Genomic DNA, 14,379 nt, shown 5'->3' on the forward strand with positions numbered 1-14,379 from the left:
TTTCCTTGATGAGCCAGACACTACTCATAAGGTATTGTTATGCTTAACTTACAGTCAGGAAATGATGCAGGAGACAGGTTTATTAAAGACGGAACGTCGCAGAAGTGATGACCTTTCTCTCTGGGAAGCAGGAGACAAGGTCACCTGTTCCAAAAGCACTAAGAATCAAGTTGTGGCAATGGCAGAACTCCTGTATTGAGAAAAGTGATTTCTGGCAGATAAAATGTGAATGAAATAAGCAGATTGCATAGTAATTATTGTACGATAAAAAATTAACCTAAATGGCTTAATTTTTTTTAAGTACTAGCTCAATAATTAGTGCATCCTTATGTATAAGGTCCAATGGATGCTTTAATAAACAATGGCTTCAGTTTTGCAAGAGATAGGAATATGACTCATCCTCTCCAACGTTTAATCTCATCTCAGTGAGGACGCTTCTAAAATAATGTCTCATGTACTATTTCACAAGTATTTTATTATGTGAAAACTCCATGCTGGGAATCACAATTGAAAAACTAATTTAAAACTAATTGTTTCGAAATTAACCTGGATGATGATCGTAATGAATAGAAAAAGCATAACCTCACATTTCAGGGGTTTCCTATGGCCCCAACTCAGATACAAAAATTACTTTTGCTATGTCTTTTATTTAAAGGTTAAAAGATGGTCTAAAATAACCCGAGTGTTGACATATTTACAAATTATATTTTACTTGGTCATACAATACGCTTAAATAAATAAAAGTTTTAACACTGAGTTGTTTAAGAAAACCTTAATTTTATAACTTTTTTTGGTGTGAAAAACAATTCATAATGCTTCTCCATATGGTCTCATCATCCTTTTGCTAATTACCTACAAGTCACCGCACAGGTTTTACAGCTGCTACTTACTATTCACTGTGCTGTTTCTCCAAAGAGTCATCCCTCTTTTCATACATTTTTGTTTTAACCATTGTCAAAGAACATTAATAGCATCTATGCACAGGATTAAATATTTTACAAACATATTAATAATTATATACATACATACATATTTAAAGGAATGATGCTTTATATTCAAATTAATGTTAATTATTTGATAAAAGTTTCAGCAGACCAAGATATTACAGTAGTTTTATTTTAGCCAACATTTTAAAATTCTTTATTAAAAGCTGGCAGCCTGGAGTATGAAATGTGGCAGGCAGGCATTAATGTTATAATAATAGTTTCTGATATAGAAAGCAATTAGCTCTTTTGAAAACTGATCTATTTTATATAAGCCATATCTAATTTTGGACATCTGCTTTAAACAATGTTAGAACTAAATTTGAATTTTGTCATATAATAAATCTAGAATAATGATTAATTTTTTAAAGTGCAGTTAGATAGCATGGCAGAAGAAATGATATAAACTTAAAGTATTTAAATCCTAATAAATATCCTTGCCTCTGCCCTCCCCGTAATATTTTATACGTTCTACCATTCATCCAAATGGATAAAATTAAAATGATATAAAATTGAAGCATTTAAACCCGAGTGAAATCTTTATCTCTGCCCTTCCTATAATATTTTATATGTTCTACCCTTCATCCAATTGGTTGAAGCCCCAGTGTAAATTCCTTCGGGGCCAGGGATATGACTGATCCATCACACACATCTCCTATCCATGAAGGTCTGCACAAGCAGGGGCTGAAAGTATCTGTTAAAATACAAGTTCATGTTTCTCAGCTCCAAGTGTTTTACAGTGAATATACCGACTTGTTATCATGCTAGTCATATGATAATGGTGTATAAAAGGCCAAAAAAAATACCAAATATATCGAATAATTCAGTGGTACCCTAAAGGCCCTTTTAACTAGCAATGGTCAGTTCTTCCCTTAGCTCTACACTATCCTGCCGAGCTAACAGGTTTTCTTCTTATTAATACTGCACAGATATTCCGAAAAGCTAATATCAATCCTCTGACTTCATGGACTGCCCAAACTGCTAACGGAACTCAGTGATTAAAGTTCTCTTAAAACAACCCCAAATCCGAGCATCTCCCCTTCCAGCCTGTCGGGAGCTGCCGCCAGCATTAACGTTGATCACTGACAACATAATGCACGTTTGATGTGGCAGAGGTGATCGATACCTAAGATTCCTTCCCTAAAACGTGACTTCTATCTAGGGAGGAACATGCCATGGGGAAATAAGATATTTCTATTTCCAATAACTGATTCTACAGTGAATCTTGTATAACGCCTTTACATCAGAGACAAAGATCTCTTTACTTGTAATATTCTCGGTCTCTGTCATAGTAAATGGCCTTGAATTCTGCCAGTATTTTAAAAGGCCATTTTGTCTATTTCCTCCCTCTCACAGAAAAGCAATAAGACATCAACACATCGTGCACCGACTTAGATATTTACTTGGAAACAGGTCCCTAAATTGATGATCAGTATCCAGAATAAAACACTTTCTAATCGGAATCACTAACCTGTAAAGCAAAAAATCAATAGGAGACCAAATGAGTCTAAAAAACAAAGAAAACAATTTTAAAGCACTATTTGGCCACAATTTAAAGGGACTTTAGTCAAATTGACTAGTATAACTAGGAAATTGCAGTTATTAGTCCTTAAGCCCTCCTGGGAGAGTTCTTGTCTTTTTCCAAAGCTTTGTTCAAGTACAACAGTCCATCGGACCTTGGAGCCATCAAGTGTTGGTCTGATGAACCTGTCGTGCTATTGGAGGGTCACAGTGACCTGTGCACAATGTTTCCGGGGGAAATAAAAGCTTTAGAGCAGAGTCACCTGTGTTACATTTCAGTGAGATGACAGGCCACCCGAGGGATGACTGTTACATTGCAGTCCATATACAGTTGTGAGTCAGATGTGTGAAGCAGTCCGTAACTTTAATGTCAAAATTAAATTGCGACTGCCCACAATCACTTACAGACAGAGGACCGACTGTCTTTATTACTTCTGCTGTAGCCCAGCTTTTCCCATCAGAAATGGCAGTTTTAACCCCTTGGCCTGCCTCAGATCCGTACAAGAAGGACGCTTTAGGAATCGATTTTGTATGACTAACAACAAAGAGAACCAGGCAGAGAAGACACGAGAAAACGGAAGTGATACGTAAAAAACACCCATGACACAGACTCAGCTCCTCAGAGCAATACAATAAAACTGTAAGAAACTTGTCGAATAAAATAGTCCAGTCTAATAGAATAAAAAATAATGAGGCTAACTTCTCCGTAATGATATGTAATGCAATAAAATATATTTTGGAATCCTCTTTCTGGAAAACATATTTGAAACTGAGACTTAAAGGATTTGGTAGTTATAATCCTACATGAGAAGGATTTTTCATTTAAAGTATTAAATAATGTTAACTTTCAATACTTGTCATATTTAATTTATACTTTAATTTAAGTGGGTATGAATTTTGAATTTGTCATTAATATTTATCTTAGTAGTCACTATTATTTCTATGGCACCTATGGAACCCAAGCAAGCAATACTACTGGATGGTAGAAAATGATCAGGCTAAACCTTTAAGCAAATTTATCCACCTAGTCCTTGGGAAAAGAAATATTATGACTTCTAAGATTCCAGTTTCTAGAGAAGTTTGACTGTGTATAAAGACATTTATAGAACTTCACCCATGTGGCTGATTTTTTTCACTTGGGAAATCACATGAATTCATACAGACCTAAAGTTTGTGAATTGCCTGGGTTTTGTATCTGCGCACCGAACGTAGGTGTCCAATGAGCCTCACTACTGGTTCGCCAGCCCTGTCTCTCTTCCCTTTGGATCCTGAATGTACCTGGGATGGCAGAAGGATGGGATGGAAGGAAGCGGAAGATGAACTGAATGCCAAGATGACCCACACGAGCAAATAAAGATAAAAAACAACTTTTCATCATTGTCCCAAATGCCCTAGGTATGAGCCGCATATAAACAAGTCTAACAAAACATAAATAACTTCTAAATAATTAGAAATGGAAAATGCTAATAGAGACACTAGACAGTTGGAAAGAAATCACTACACAGCGTACACAGCATACAGGCAAGAAAGCTAAGCAGCATTCACAAAGGTCTCCGACGGTGATTGCACTTCCTTAAAATCGTGACTCTCCTGAACCAGGACAGTCAAAGTCCCAGAACAGTGGGTGTGCAGTCACATCTCTATGCCTTGGATGCAAGCGACACAGGCTAGGGACTCAGATCACTGCCTCCAGGAAGCCTTCCCTCTGCTATTTCTCAGACAGCCTTGATCGCTTCTTCAATTTGCATTTATCTGGATTCCTCCTCCCTTTCATCCAAGCCAGTCCCAGGTGCTCACAGGAGTCAAGTTTCACACACAACAGTTGATGAAATAGCCTCGCGCCTATTTTTTATAGTGAGCAATGGACACAGACGTGGGTCTTGAGAAGACAATCGGTTACACTCTGAGCCACGTATTCGATTTCCCTCTGTCTTTAGCCTCTGCTCTCCCTGTCCCTGCCCCCTTTCTCTTTCTTGGTATGTGACCAGAAAAATTAGAAGTCATGAAAATCAAATCAGTACAACAAAAGGCTTGACTTTTAAGGTAAAGTCATTAACATGATTGTAAGTGAAGAGGCACATACTCAAAAGGCTCAAATCTGACTTCGACTCTGCATGAGATCATGTCTGTGTGATGCCGTTTTTTTTAGAGTAGAGCATTTTAATATTACCTGACTTAGTTATTCTTATTTTTTTCTAATAATAATCTTAATTTTCATCACTATTCTAAGGGGTTGTTCATTTCGTAATTTGATTGATTTTCGGATTTTTAAACTGTCATTAGGATTAAAGAGTTTGCTGATTCTCGATGGTTAATCACAAAAAAACTGTTCCGAGGAAAACAATTTGGTGATGCTTAATATTCTCTGATGACTCCACTAATTATTTTCCATAAGCAAATCTGTTACCTGACCTGTATGAGTGCATAAATCCCATGACTAATCTCAGGCTTCAGGACTGGGAGCCAGGTCCATTTTGCATGTGCAGCTACCTGAAATCTAGGAAACAGGACCCACTTTTCTGGCACTGTGAATCTCAGTTTTCTGTGTTCTTTAAGTTAGTAGCAATACGAGATCTAAACAATAATGATATCAGGCATGTTTGGAGAAAAAGTTGGCTCTGAAACCAAAAGCAACAGTTACAAAGCATCCCGGGTACCAGGCATTGAATCATTAAAATGGTTCTGTTTTTTGTAGAGCTGTGACTAAAAAGTAGGGAAATCATAATAAAAATTAATTGGCATTGCCAAATCTCGGTAACAGCTATATATTACTTAGATATTAACAAAATTTGCATAAAAACATTAATGCTAAATGGTTCTCATTTTATAAGCTCCTAGCTCTATGATGGTTGACCCTTAAATAAGGTGGGGTTAGGCATGCCAACTCCCTTCACAGTCTAAATCCAACTTTTGACTCTCCAAAAACACTAGTCACCTTTCATCCTGTATTTTCACTCTTTGGTTGGGAATCTGCATTTAGGGATGAAGAAATACCATTTTTAACCTGGGGTTGGCTGAGTCCGTGGCTGTGCAATCCACGGGTATGAAGGGCAACTGTATTTCTTTAAAAAAACACACACACACATATAAGTGGACCTGCACAGTTCAAACCCGTGACAGTCAAGGGTCGACCACATTGGACAATACATTTTTTTACCCCCTGGGGAAACAAGGTGCTGGGCAAAAAATATACCTCGGTGACATACATTTATTCTACAAGCCTGACATGAAGTAAACACATCAGAAGAGCGTCAAATGTCTGACTGACTGGCTCTGAAATTACTGAGCCATCTTCGCCTGCTGTGCAGCAACGCCGGGAACAAACCGCCCCGCAAAGAAGCCCCGGTGCCGTGTCTCGCCCCCCGGTTTGCTGACGAGAAGATGCATGAAGACGTGGAAGTAGCTGCCAGAGGCGGCCTGCCTTGGCAAAGGCACCGAAGGGGACTGAGCAGGGGAACTCTGCGTCCCCAGCGCCGCTCAAGGGCGTCACGGGAACTTCCTTCCTGTTTTCCAGATGCTGACATTGCCAAGCAAGAGAGTGACTTGTGTGAAGAGTGACACAGAATGGACATATTAGAAAACAGAAGTGAGGGAAAAACACATGAAGAAGCAAAATACGGTTAGAGACATACATGGTTAGACTCCGGGGGGTTGGACTTGCAAGCACGCGCGCACACACGCGCACACACAGAGACACGCGCACACACACACACGCACACACATGCACATACACTCCGACTGCCAGCCAGCATTCCTTATACCTCTCACGGATAAGAACTGACGAAAGCCTGAGCAAAGCCGACCAGAGTGAGAGCTGACCCACAGGTTCTCGGCCGGCGCAGGGCCAGCCCTCGGACTTGTGCCTTCCCTGTGCCTCCATTCGAGTCCCATAGAGATTCATTCAATCCACGTGAATTTCCAGGGTGACATCAAGAAGAAAGAAAAAATCATGACCTTACACTTTACTTTTGTATTCTCTTCTTCTTAGTGAGTCTGCCTAACATAAATGACTTTCGAGAATGAAAGAGTACCTTAATTAAAATTAAAACTTTAGCACATCCTTGTAAATGTGAGTCACTGTTTAGGTTAATGAGAAGCTTGTTTTTTCCTATGTGGTTTCAGAACTTCTTTAAAAGTGTATTATGCCGGGCACTGTGCTAAGTGCTTCATCTGTAAAACCGAAGGAGGATGCAGAAAGGAAAGCCTGTGTACGCAGAAATTAGGGATTTTGTACAAGGTGTTAAGAGTGAGGACACGAGGCAATCCTGGGTACATTTAACTGGGACTGGATAATAACAGTTTATGTTGACCGCATAAAAGTAGGATTGATTTAACTTTCCTCATGAGGATAAAAGACCACCACGCAGCTTCTTCTAATTGGTACTTATCCTTCAAAATATCTTTTCAAATCTGATTCATTCAAGAGAAAACCAATTTTTAATGTTTCCTTAATAACCAGAAACTCATATTCTTTCTATACAAAAAGAATATGCTAATCTCTTAATAATTAAACCCCAATGCAATTTCCTAACCAATATTGTGTATATAGTTATACAATGTAAAATTAAATAATTAGAAAATGCTATTGGCCTTTCAATGGAGTAAATTTGTAAATTGTTTTTTTTTTAAATTCCACAAAAATGTTCCATAAATAATAAGATATGGAATTTATTATTATAATATGTAAATGATTTTGGCAATCTTACCTACAACACAGTTGTTAGGCCTTAAATACTTATCCATATTTTTACTGAATAAAACTTGGTGCTATCTGCCAAAATTCTGTTTAAAAAAGGACAATCGAAGCTGGATTGATCTATGGACACTTAAGGATTTGGATTTTTTTTAGTAGTTTGTTGGTTAATAGTTGCATTCCAACATTTAAAAAAGCAAACATAAGGGATTTTCGCCTGCAAAAACCTGACCTAGTAACCTAGTATAATTGTGCAGTCTTAAAGGAACAGTCACATATCCTTTATTTTTTAAAGTACATACAAAGAGAGAGTATAAACAAATTAATACTAATTAGCAAGTGAAGAAAAACGTACTTTTTCCTTAGCTTTTATGAGGGTTTACATGTAATTTTCTCCTAAAGAAATTTTAGTTACAGCATTGTAAGAATTATTTTAACTTTACGGTTATAATAGAAAAAAAAGAATCACAAAAAGCTGCTTTGGAATTCAATCACAGAAAAGAGAGATTCAATTACTTGGAAAGTCTTTGGTGCTGTGAGACAGATACAGAGAAAATGAGAGGCAGACTTGGGTCATCATTAAACTGTAATCCCACAGGGCACTCCCTCTAAGCTTCTGCTACAATCCATTTGCATAGGATACGAGATGTAAACCAATAATTACAAACACAGACACCTACAAATGAGAGATAACTATGCTAAATGAAATAGAAACTGACTTTTAATTATTCATTATTAGTAATTTAGAATATTAGTGGCATGACACAGGGTTCTCCTCAGGGTCCATATTTATCAGAAATTCACCTGACAGATGAAAATCCCACACTTAAAAGGCCTTTTAAATTCAAGTTCTATAAATTCTTATCGAACAGGATGGGGTTCAGTATCAATCTACATCCTTCTTAATACTATTCCACATTCAAGGTCAAATGGCACAAAGTAGATTATGCACTTAGAACAGCACCTGGCACAGAGTTAGCATTCGCCAGCCAGAGCTGTTATACAAACTTTCATCCTGTTGGCAAATGTTCAGCTACACAGGTCAGAGTCAAGAGCGAGAACTAATCCAGGATATAGAGAGGCACGACCCGCTCTCAACAGTTTTAAATTCAATGGTTGATCACAACAGATTCTACTGTGAGCTAAAATACCCGTCTCAGTCTAAGGCCCTAGACAGCCACCGCCAGTTGAATAGAGTTGGCACGCAAGATGGCAGCTATCTGCCATTTAGAACCTGTGAGAGCTGGTTCCCCCCGCAATCCAAACCCCAGCTAATGGCCTCATCACACATCCCTTCGTTTAAGCTAAAAAGGTGGGTGTCATCCTCAAAGCTCTCTTTGGCATACCCTCCTGATCGTTGTTCCTGTTGAACCGCCTTCTAAATAGCGAGCCTCTCCTGCTATGTCCTTCTTCACCACCGGCACTTAAATACAGATTTGCAATTGATTCCCATCATCCACCTGCGCAGGTATCTATCTATCCCTCGCTTCTCACTGCAAGCAGAGCACTGGCCTTGAAGGGCCCGTTTGGGCTCAGGGCCAACACCATCCCAACTCAACTCTTCAAGTCTAAGGCAGGCCTTTATCAAGACCTTCCACTCTCTGGCCCTTTCAGGCGTGTTCCAGCCTCAGGCCATGCTCTCTCCCTCTTCCCCAGGGCACTGCAGCCATGCTCCCTTCTTTCAGTCCCAGACGGTCACCCTCCAGGTCCCCTCCGATCACAGAGCCTTGGACAGGATCCCTCTTCTCATTTCACTTCCTTGAACACCTACTTCCTCCTCTGAGTTCAGCTGCGCTGTCACTTCTTCAAAGCTCCTTCCCCCACCACCCTTCTTTATAGATGCTTGTGACATCGTGTACGCTTGCCATGGGTTCGACTTTACAGGGTCTGTGTTCCTAGGGTGATTGCTCATATTATATCCACGGCACCCAGTACAGTGCCTAGCAATGGTAGATGCTCAGTAAAGACTGTCTGCAAACTCGAGTGAATGAATGAGGGAAAGAATGATATACCGATGCGATTATCCATAGTTGATTATCACATCCTTGACAGAGCGAATATTATCAATGATTTAGTTTCTAATTCAACAGAGATCCGTTTAGTGTGCATGCTTTCTGTTCATTTAATATTGTGCACTTGCTCAGTATTCCAAATAAATTACACACTTAAGTTGCAGTAATAATCACATGTAGATATGACCAAAATCCCCAAATCTATACTAAAAGAGTTCCTTAAAATCAAAATTGAGTAAATGTATATCAGTTTCCAATCAATAAGTATTTTCATTCCATTTATTTAATTAGTCCAACAATTATTAAATTTTAGGAAAATACGAGCTAAGCAACAAAAGAATTCCTTCGAAAGTTTTCAGGGTAAAGAACACATAATGTTTTATCTACTAAAATAGCATGATACTAAGCAAAAAATTTAGAACCATGTATACCAAAACTCCACATAATACAAGTATGTTTCTTCTACGAGGATAATTCTGTTGTCCCCTGGCAGGTAACTGAAAGCTAGCGCCCACGCTTGTGTGTGGTACTGGTGCAACTCACTAGTCTTTTGTGAGTATACGGATGCGCGTGGATATGTTGTTTAGATAGACGTGAACACTGCTAAAACTAAAAAGGAAGCCTAGCCCTTAAAATGCATCCATTTCCTAGTTGCTATTAATCAGTGTTCCATTTGAACTAATTTTAGGCATTGATTAGTTTCACAATTGCTTGTCACTGAACGATGTTTATTTAAATTTTATAATTTTGATTTTCGCACTCATTTTTCATCTGAGATCTTTGCCATATATTTTGCATATGTCCACCCTATAAACAAGGCATAGTCTTTTGTAAATTAGAAAATGTCCCCACTGCAAAGAGCACTCTGATTAATCAGTTGGGAAAGTGTCCTGTCATGTCCCGTTCCAGGAATTAGCAGCCCTTCGAGGGTCTGGGCACAAGATGTCTCAAACATCCACTCAAGGTGCAGGTCACGCATCAGAACACTGCACGTGGAAAAAGTGAGAGCTCATCAAGTTCGAACTCTGCACTCCACAGGCAGAGTGAGGCATAACCGGCATCTTTGTTGACAGACTTTGACTGTGGAAATCCAAGACACTGAAATGATTGTGCACCTCTAAACGTAACTTTACCATTTAAAAAATTACACCAATAATATAAATTTATTGGTAGGAAAGAAAATATAGGTGAGTACAAACAAACAAAATATCATCAAATAGAGATAACTACTCTTAACATTTGGTCTGTATCCTTCGGAGACGTCCCTAAACAAACAGGTATCTTGAGAGTTAGATAACACACACAGTATTTTGAACCTGGAGTTTTAATTTGTCAGTAGAGTCAACATCCTCCCATGTCCATAAAAATATAGGTCTATATCAACATCTGTGAGGGCTGCACAGGACTCCAATCTCTACCCTCTTGAGTCTTCATGCCCCAGGTGCCTTATGGTGGCTCCTGGGGACACAGTAGTAATACTGGCATTAGTACTGTCCTCAACGCAAGTAGGAATCTCTCTTGCAAGAGAGGGCAAGGCATAGAGAGAATAACTTTTGGCTGCTATTTCTACCCAATACTGATATTTAGCTTACACTGTTAATCCCAGTCTTGACTAGAAGGCACACTTAGGGTCACGGGAACTGGGTAAGTTTTAACCCCTGAGCCTGGGAGGAAAAGCTTTCCAGCACCGCAAGCATCTGACACTAAAAACTCCTCTTATTTACATGTTAATTAGTAACGAATGTATCTTATAACTAATCATCGATATGACCTTTTGACATATTTTATTACACGGCCGCTTTCCTCCTATAAAAATGTAACATATAAACTTTAAAAGATTTGATAACTCAATAAATACCTTTAGGTTTCCCCTCTGGCTCTCTTTGGTTTGTGTAGTGTCAGGGAGAGCAGGTGCACTGCCACACACAGCAGGGGGGCCGCCTACCAGGGACCAAACAGACAAACGCACTGTTCACGACCCAGAACAAGGGCCGCCTGACTGGACTCTGGACCCCAGGGGTCTCCTCGTCGCTCTCATTTTATATGACAGTCCACTTCATGCCTGCGTTGCTGTGTTTGAGGCTTACGGCATAAACATTCGACTGACTTTTAGACACCCCTCTTCATCCAATAACAAACTGAATTTAAAGCATGTTCCCATTTCAATTCACAATACAATTCACAGTGTATTGTTTTCCAGTTTTGTAAACGATAAAAAAATAGTACATTTAGAGAAATTTCCATTGCTCTATAATAATAGAAAATATAAAGCGTTTTTACTTATTTTTGTCAATGCTAAACATTGAGTTCAAAAGGGGAATTTAAATAAAGTTGTCTCTTCTAGAAGTTCTTCAGTATTTCTATACAAATGCTAAACATATAAGTCGCTTCAAGTCAGAAATAAATTGGATGAGTCACATACATGTGTATTTCATAAGATATTTCTCTATTGCATGTACTAGTTATCATCAAAACCCCATAAAAGATCATTAATAATTATCTATTTTTAAAATAAGGGCAGCATGGACAATGCAAACACTGAATAAGAAGCCATAAAATATCATTAAAAATTCCAACTTGGCCATGAACTCATTATGTGACCTAGAATGAAACATTTACCCTCATTGGTCTCTGGTTTTTGGATATAGGTGAAAAGTTTGGCTACATGTCACAAAGAGACCTTGCAACACGTATGGTTCTAAAGAGACTTACGATAGGGTATATATACCCCCGTGTCAAGGGATAAGACCTTTCAGGATAACTTAGTCCACAAAGGTAATAAAGCAAGATTTATTATTGCTTTCTTAATCTACGCTAAAATGCTCACATTCTTAACCTTTTCTACCATGGCTATTTCAAAGAAATTCCATTTTTATTAAACTTTTTCTTCTCTTAAAAACAGTTCTTCTTACCTACCAAACTATTGGGACCAAACAATGTTATCCAATGAAAATATTACGTTACTATCACACTCTGGCTGAGAATTTAAACACACAAACGGAGATGCACGAAGTTACGGTTCCCACAGCAACCCGGACTCAGCCCACTTGAAGGTACAGGTGGTATCTTCTTATTAGCAGATATGCAATAAAGTATACACTGTTTTGCAGTCTACATGAATTATGCTTGCTATGGGGACCATAAGCTTTGGATTTTATTTCAAAACTTTAATTCTTAGTCATAATTTTGCATTCACATAAGGATACAACATTTTTTGTCGGAGATTTTCACACTTTATCGTTTCTTCAGAGGAAACGCAGTGACACAATAAAGAACGTAACAGCAGAAAACCAGAATATGTGTATGCCGATGTATACTGAGACACACGCATACGGTTACGCTTGAAAATTGTCCTTAGTACATGGTCACATGGATTCCTGGGACAGAGAGACAGACAGTGGTATACTTGCTCAACATCCACATTAAGCAATAAGCCAATCAGGTAACAGAAATCAGTGCTTTGTATACCTGTCCCAGAAAGGTGTGATTCCAAATGGACCCAGTCGCATTTGGGTTTATCTGACAGCCCAACACCTCGCCCGAACTCAGAAGCTCCATCATCACCCCATACGAATAGGGCCAAATTTTTAAAAGGAAAATATTCTACAAGGATCTGGAAAACCTTTTGAAAGTCAGGCCAATACCTGGCAGGTTCATCATTACAGTGGACTCCAGGGCAGAAGATGCCGTGAACACCCAACGGTGGAACCACGTGGGGAGACCTGGGACCCGGAAATGCTTTCGGATGCGGTTCCTCTGACTGAGTCAATGTGCTCAGCAAACTTCTAGCTTAAAATCAGTAGCAGTATTCTGCTTAATGAAGTCCATGATGGTGATGTCACAGCTATACCCAAGAGCTAATGTCATGGGTTATTTTAGGCAGGTAAAATATAAAAAGTAGTCAGGTTATCTGGGTTATATGCTTTCTAAGCCTTGTTTTTGCCACATTCTCCATAGTAATTGAATAAATTAAACTGTGTAAATTCAAATGGCTGAAAGAAAATACTTGTAATATATCTATTGCAAAGATACACACACACACACACACACACACACACACACACACACTCTCACACACAGAGTGGAAGTTCTTGATATTATATGCAGACCTGAAAATTCTCTTCACGGCTCATTTACTGCTGCCATTTCGGTAAGGTCTGGTGTGGCGAGTGTACTAAGAACAGGAGACTTCTGGGTCCAATGCGAACACCAAATTACTAGGCAACAGTTCTGAGATTTTGAATTCATTTACAAGAAATGTAACATATTGCTGACTCTATGACAAAATGCCAAAATATTCCTATTTCTCAATTTAATTTGACCAGATGCATTTTTGAAAAAAACTACATTGCGCATTGGTTCCGTAGTTACTCATTCTCACTTATAGTATATTCTATAGGTCTTAAGGAATAAGTTTTTATTTCTAGTTCTTATGCCAACACGTACTAAACAAAATGCTTGTAAGGAGACAGAAGATATTGAGATAGTATTGATTCAAAATAAAACAAACCGCACATTCAAAACGAACAGCCGTGTAAACCTATGATACCAGAAATAACCTTAAGATTTGAACTTAAATCCTGTCCACATCACATTCTCAGTAAACTGAATGATAACTAGGCACCTGAGACACCGATATCACGTAAGGCACTTGGATCGCAAGTAGAACTCAAGACAAACCGGACTTTGAGGATCTTTAAGAAGGATTTTTAAATGGGTAACTGCACTTAAAATGTTTTATGATGTTTAAAAAAAACCCAATCTTACCACTTTGTCAGTGATAAGTCTAAGAAATAATGCATTCTTCCTAATAAATATGAATGGTGTCAGGTGGGCACTAGACTTTTTGGGGTGATGACTTTGTGAGTTATATAAATGTCTAATCACTATGTTGTACACCTGAAGCTAATATAATATTGTATGTCAACTGTAATTGAAAGATAAAATAATTTAACTATAAAAAATAAAAATAATTCTATGACATGTGAGAGAGAAAAAAAGCCTGATTAAAAAAAAAAGGAGTAAAATAGTCTATGGAGATAAATAGGTGGGTAGGCAGACAGACAGACACACAGACCTCTTTAATAGTTGGGAAGCATCAAGCTGCAAAAGGCTCGAAAAGTCTTTACTTAGGCGATAATTACTAAAACTATAACTTTCTGTGCTTTAA

The 14,379-nt window shown here is 38.4% G+C and overlaps 1 protein-coding gene across 2 annotated transcripts in view; it reads right to left on the reverse strand.

The window, feature by feature from the left end:
* PRKN (parkin RBR E3 ubiquitin protein ligase) overlaps positions 1-14,379 on the reverse strand; it is a 1,016,620-nt gene that overhangs the window by 952,730 nt on the left and 49,511 nt on the right. Inside the window, exon 1 of one of the 2 annotated variants that reach the window (XM_039881217.1) lies at positions 5,854-7,022. The exons of the other annotated variant lie outside the window; for it this stretch is intronic. Coding sequence (XP_039737151.1) covers positions 5,854-6,405 — 552 coding nt within the window. The 5' untranslated portion in view covers positions 6,406-7,022. Of the gene's footprint in view, positions 1-5,853; positions 7,023-14,379 lie in introns of those variants that run through there. 2 annotated transcript variants of the gene reach the window in all.

Source organism: Pteropus medius, unplaced genomic scaffold (genome assembly GCF_902729225.1).
Source record: "Pteropus medius unplaced genomic scaffold, Ma_sr-lr_union100, whole genome shotgun sequence".
Taxonomy (NCBI): domain Eukaryota; kingdom Metazoa; phylum Chordata; class Mammalia; order Chiroptera; family Pteropodidae; genus Pteropus; species Pteropus medius.